A 6000-nucleotide genomic window follows, 5' to 3' on the forward strand; every position below is an offset into this window, starting at 1 on the left:
TGCCCAGACTTTTTGATTCTTTCAGACTCACATGAAAGGAAAAGGGGGAAATGTAGGAATATAGTAGTTTTGCTTTGTATAGTAGTCATAGGAGATAGCATGACCTTGAGGTGATTAAAACAGGTGGCTTTGGCTCAACTGAACACATATTTTCCCAGATGAATTTGGAAACAGAAGTGTGCTGTGGCAGTGTTCTTTTATGTGTCTGACATAATTGCCCCTGCTAGGCATCAGCTGTGGTGGTGCCCCTGCTCTTCACCCCACCTGTCCCCTTATGCTAGCACCACAGCAGCCTCCTGACGCTGTGCGGCTTCAGACACCTCGTGTCTTTCTCAGAAGTTCTAACTCTTGCCTACATCTACAGCCTCATTTCACTCTAGCCTCTCCCCACACTCTTCCGTCTTGAGCCACACTAACCTTTTAGTTTCTTTTATTATTATTACTATTATTTTATCATTTTTACCCAAGTTTGCTTGATACCAGTTTCTTGAAAAGGCTATGCCAATTGCACCAAAGCACCATTTTACATGCTTTTTTCTTTGCTTGGAAATACGCAGTTAATTCATATTCATCCATCAAACTCAGACCAAATACTGCTTCTTTAGGAAAATCTTCACTGACCTCGTCAAACTACATTAATTTATGCTGTAATTTTTTTTATAGCATCATATTCTTATTTTTAATGGGACATCTATTTGATGAAAATGTCTACCAGTTCTATTGTGTTGTGCTTTCACAGGCGCAGAGCGTTGTCTGTGTTTGCTTATCACCATGTCCTCGGAACCAGCCCAGTGTGTGGTACATTATTTGACACTCAATAATTGTAGGAAACTGTGTCTGTGTTTCTCAGAACCCTGTTGGTCTATGGGAGAATGCTCTGCGTGTTGTAGACATTTTGAAAAAAAAACTCACGAGCCATTTGAAAATTAAAGAAGCATGTAATACAAAAAAAGAAGAGTAAACGAGATATTTCAAGAAGATGTCATTGTGAACTGTTTTCATCAGAGAGAAGATTGAAGATTGTGTAGAATTTAGACAGGTGTTTAAGCAGCATGGAATTAGAAGCAGCATTAAAATGCAGGGATAATACTAAAAGATTATTGATTTAATCTTACATGTATGTAGCTGCTCTGAGCCAGGTTTATGCCCATATTTCTGTGCATCTAATCTTACTTAACTCTCCCAATAACTCTGTGAAATCTATATTAGTTTTTGGAAATAAGTTGAAGTTTACTGAGGCACTCCCTGTTCCCCCGTGGCTTAGTATGGTGCTGAGAACATGATAGACACTGCTGGATTGCAGTGTTTGGTTTTCTAATTCTAACACCACTCTTCTGGTTATTACATCATGCCGGCTTTCTAGAAGATATCAGGATACATATGCTTTGTGTTGTATTTAGGGTTAAGTAAATGTGAGTCAGTTTAATTCTGCATATTTTAACTGGCAAGTACGAACCATGGTACCAAAGTCAATGGCCGTGTAAAAATCATTTTCTTATTCTTCTAGACCATTGTCTCAGAGCTACAGTCATTCTTAGCAAGCTTGTTTTTAATCAACTGATTTCCTACGCTTTTAGCCTTTGAAAAAATGGTTATCTTAGTCAATTTATAGAGTGTAAGGAAAAAATACAATTCAAGCTTGTAAGTTGGTATAAAAAATACTATTTAAGTGTATAAATTCTTACATATTTACTCATTTATATTTTGGGGTGGGAAGTGGAAGGGAATTTGTCACCTGGAGTTGACTAATTCACTGATTCACTCTACAAACATATACCATAATGTGTTGATTTAATTTGATGTAACGTGTAGGGTGATTGGAATTAAATTCTAGAAATGCTTTACTAATTTCCTACTCAGAACTAAAGTGATAATTGAATTGTGTAATAAGGGCGATTGAATTCAGATGTGTCATTCTTTATTTCAGGAAAGCTTGTGGCTCTTGCAGTTATTGATGAGAAAAATACATCAGTTGAACATACCAGGTATAATGCCTTGATACAGTTTTAGGCTTCAGATGTTCATTTCAGACTACATGGCTTTAGATAGATTTGATATAGTATCTTACTTTTCCTGCAGCCATTAGATGTAAGACAGCAGATACGATCATTGAAAAACTGTGTTTTTCAAGTGCAGAGATTAACTATTCATATGTTTGTTCTTCTACAGATTGAAGTCAATTATTCAGGAAGTTGCAAGAGATTACAGAGACCTCTTCCATAGGTAGGTGCTTATATTCTGAGAGATTCCTTTATTTTTGTTTAATACCGTTTTGTAATTTAGTAAAGCAAACTTAGTAGTAGTCATACTTTTGGAGGTGAATCAAAAAAATGAAGTTAAATAACAGTAATCCTCACTTATCCACAGGAGATACATTCTAAGACCCCCCAGTGGATGACTGAAACTTTGCATAGAATGGAATGCTACATATACTATAATTTTGTCTGTACCTACATACTTATGATAAAGTTTAATTTATACATTAGGTACAGTAAGAGATCAACAGTAATTAATAATAAAATAGAACAATTATAACAATACACTATAATAAAAATTATGTATATGTTTATTTCTGGAATTTTTCATTTAATATTTTCAGACCGTGGTTGACCATGGGGAGCTGAAACCACAGAAAGTGAATCTATGGATAAGGGGGAAGGGGGGACTACTGTATAGCACATTGCATTTTAGCATGAATTGTCTGGATCTTGAAATTCGTTGATGGTGTGTCCTGCAAGTTAAAAAAAAGAAACACTTTGATCTATAATTTGTATCATACCTGCTTCTTGATAGGATTTGAGATGCATTTTATGTAAATAAAATATACACATGTACTTATAATTGAACATAAATGAGCAATCAGAAGTCAGAGATAGGCAGATAATTATTCTAACAGAAACTCAAAAGAATAACTGAATAAAAAATGGCATCAGAAATACATATATTTTTACTTTATGCTGAATCATTGTTGCTACCATAAAAAAAGACAGTCGATATAAATGTATTTTATTATTGAATTATTATATCTTCCTATTCTGAATCTTCTAATGATGGATAGGTCATTGTATAGTTTTCTTACATAGTATGTAGCATCTTCTGATTAGTCCTTTTTTTTAGAGAAAATAGGTAATTTTTCTTAAACATATTTCAGGTAGAATAGCTTATATTTCCCTGAATTTTAAATATGCATAAACCAAGTAGAAATGTCTTAGAATTTCCTTTACTCGTGTATTTGTATCTCAGAAGCCAGTAGAATTTACACTTTTCGCAGTATTTATTATATATGATTTACATGTGAAATGTTTACGGTTTCTGGGCTTACTGAGGCCTAAATTTAAGTTCATTGTTTTATTTACTTTTTTGATATTTAATGAGCTTTCTCTCTTTCTCTTCCCACCCCCTCTCCTTTTATTTATGTTCGGTTGTTGGTGGTTAGGGATTTTCAGTTTGGCCATATGGATGGAAATGACTACATAAATACCTTGCTGATGGAGTAAGTAAAGTGCTGAATGATTTTGCTATCAAATCTATTAATTTTTAAATTTGTTTCTGAGATACAAGTAGAAGGATGAAATAGCTGAAAAATAGCGAACAGTTGACATATTCAGATGCAGATATTCTCCCATTAAATATTTTACTTTAGTTTTCAAATTCTGTATTTGGAACTTACTGACTTTAATACTGGTCTATAGTAAAAAAAAAAAAAAAAAAAAAATTATCTCCTGATTTAATGTTTTCTAGTATTCTGAAAAGCCATGGTTCCAAAACGTGTACATTTCATAGCTTCTGCTTAATACATACCTTGAGAAGTTCAGTTTTAATGGGCAATATAACTATTAAATAGAAAATGTTTAACATTCAAAAACTAATTGTTCTAGAATTGAATAGACTAACTTTGTAAGAAAATATGCAATTTTAAACTTTTTATCTGTTTAAAATTATATAAAGACTATTAAATAGAAAATGTTTAGCATTCAAAAACAAATTGTTGTAGAGTTTATTTGAGTAGACTGAATTTGTAGGAAAATATGCAGCTTTAAAATAATTTTTATCTAAAATTATAATGTAAAGATTTAATTTGCCACTTTACAAGACTGATATTAGAAAACATTTACCAAACCCTGTACTGAATTAATGAATTTGAAACAAGAAGCCACTCTATTCAGTGAACATTTAGTGAGTATTTACTGTATGTTGTACACTATATTAGACACTGTTGATGGAAAAATGAATAGAGTCCCTTTCTTTAAATGCGTATAGTCCACTGGATAAGACCACAGATGTTAATTACAGAACTGTATGAAAAGATCTATGTAGGACAGGGCTCGGATAGAGACACTTTCCCATCCTCACTGCCGCCACGCCACCTGCACCCCGTGCACACTAAGGTGGAAGGGCTCAGGAAACATTTTCTGGAAGAGGCGATAATTAAGAAAAGGTCTAAAGAGTGAGAAGTTAGCTGAATGAAGAATACAGGGATAGTATTTCAGGCAGAACATAATAGCAAGTATGACAGGTAGTGGGAAAACTGGGCTTAGGAGAGTGCTAGAGAAATAAGCTAGCCTCTAAATGAAGATGGGGAAATCTCACTAGAGACACACTAACTCTTAGCCGCGTTGAGGGCCCAGTGGAAGTTCAACAACATGATGCTGTGCTTTGGTTTTCTCTAGCTTTGCTTAGTATCATAGATGTAGCAAATGCCTTCATTCGTTATTGCAATATATTAGGTTATTTTGGTGTCTTCTGTTTTCCAAGTAAGAACACTGAGCGAAGAAGGGAGTGAACTTAACAAATCTGAAGTAACATTCATCATTTTCAGCTAAAGTCTTGAAATGTAGCATCACCTTACTTCATTTATTATCCCTCTCATTTCAGTAAGAACTTAAGAGGATTTGCCAAAGATTAAAGTACCAGATGTAGGATATAATGAAGAATCAAGAGAAAGAAAAAGTATCTATACAATTATTAAAGGGACTGTTGACCCTTGAACAACATAAGTTTGAATTGTGCAGATCCACCCGTAGGAATTTTTTTCAATACATATATTATAAAATTTTTTTGAGATTTTTGATAATTTGAGAAGACTTAAAGATGAATTACATATCCTAGAAATATCAAAAACATTAAAAAGGTATGTCATGAATGCATAAAACACACGTAAATACTAGGTCTATTTGATCATTTTCTACCATAAAATATGCACAAATTTATTAAATAGCTTCTATAATTATGGCTACTGAGATATAAATGAATATCAGAATACTTGTTATTGCTGTGTTTAATGTATATTTTTATTTGTTTTTATATTTTCAGTGAATTGACAGTGCCAACTGTAGTTGTACTGAATACTTCAAACCAACAATATTTCTTGCTAGATAGACAGATTAAGAATGTTGAAGACATGGTCCAGTTTATTAATAACATTTTGGATGGCACAGTAGAAGTAAGTTGTTCACTTCTGGTTCAAAGAGATGATGGACGGGGGTAGAGGAGAAACGAGTTCATTTCTTTACTTCTGATTCTGAAAAGAATAGTTGGCCATCACCTGGAGTAGAGGGCTGGACCTCCATACATTGCTTCTGTCCAATTATAGGCAGAGTAGAGTTACATTCTCCCAGATACTGAAGGTTTTTCTATGGCAGAGGTTGCTAAAAGATGGAAATGTCCTTTTAGGGGTTATTTGGAGGGTATTTTTGGTTGTCATGGTGATGGGGAGGTGCTGTTGGCTAAGGTTGAGGCTTAGGGATGCTACGAGGTCTGCACTGTGTGGGGTAATCTTAATAGTGAACTTGCCTGTCTCTTAGTATGTTTCTAGGTCCAAAAGTACAATTGGGTTAAGTTGTTAGGATTGGTTTTCTAAGAAAATCTGCAAATAAGATGACAATTTCTCAAGAAATGAGGAAATTTATTGAGAGTAAAAGCCCCCGTGGAGAGTTCTAGACTTAATCCTATAAAATATTTCTCAGAAATAAGTGAATAGTCTTAATTTTCTATTTTTTT

General features: G+C 33.8%; 1 protein-coding gene across 1 annotated transcript in view; it reads left to right on the forward strand.

Annotated features, from left to right (window-relative positions):
* TMX3 (thioredoxin related transmembrane protein 3) overlaps window positions 1–6000 on the forward strand; it is a 40876-nt gene that overhangs the window by 28488 nt on the left and 6388 nt on the right. Inside the window, exons 11-14 of the mRNA XM_058439681.1 lie at window positions 1928–1985; window positions 2170–2223; window positions 3437–3493; window positions 5314–5461. Of these exons, the coding sequence (XP_058295664.1) occupies window positions 1928–1985; window positions 2170–2223; window positions 3437–3493; window positions 5314–5461 (317 nt within the window). The remainder of the gene's footprint in view (window positions 1–1927; window positions 1986–2169; window positions 2224–3436; window positions 3494–5313; window positions 5462–6000) is intronic.

This window comes from Hylobates moloch, unplaced genomic scaffold, assembly GCF_009828535.3.
Source record: "Hylobates moloch isolate HMO894 unplaced genomic scaffold, HMol_V3 SCAFFOLD_5, whole genome shotgun sequence".
Lineage (NCBI taxonomy): Eukaryota > Metazoa > Chordata > Mammalia > Primates > Hylobatidae > Hylobates > Hylobates moloch.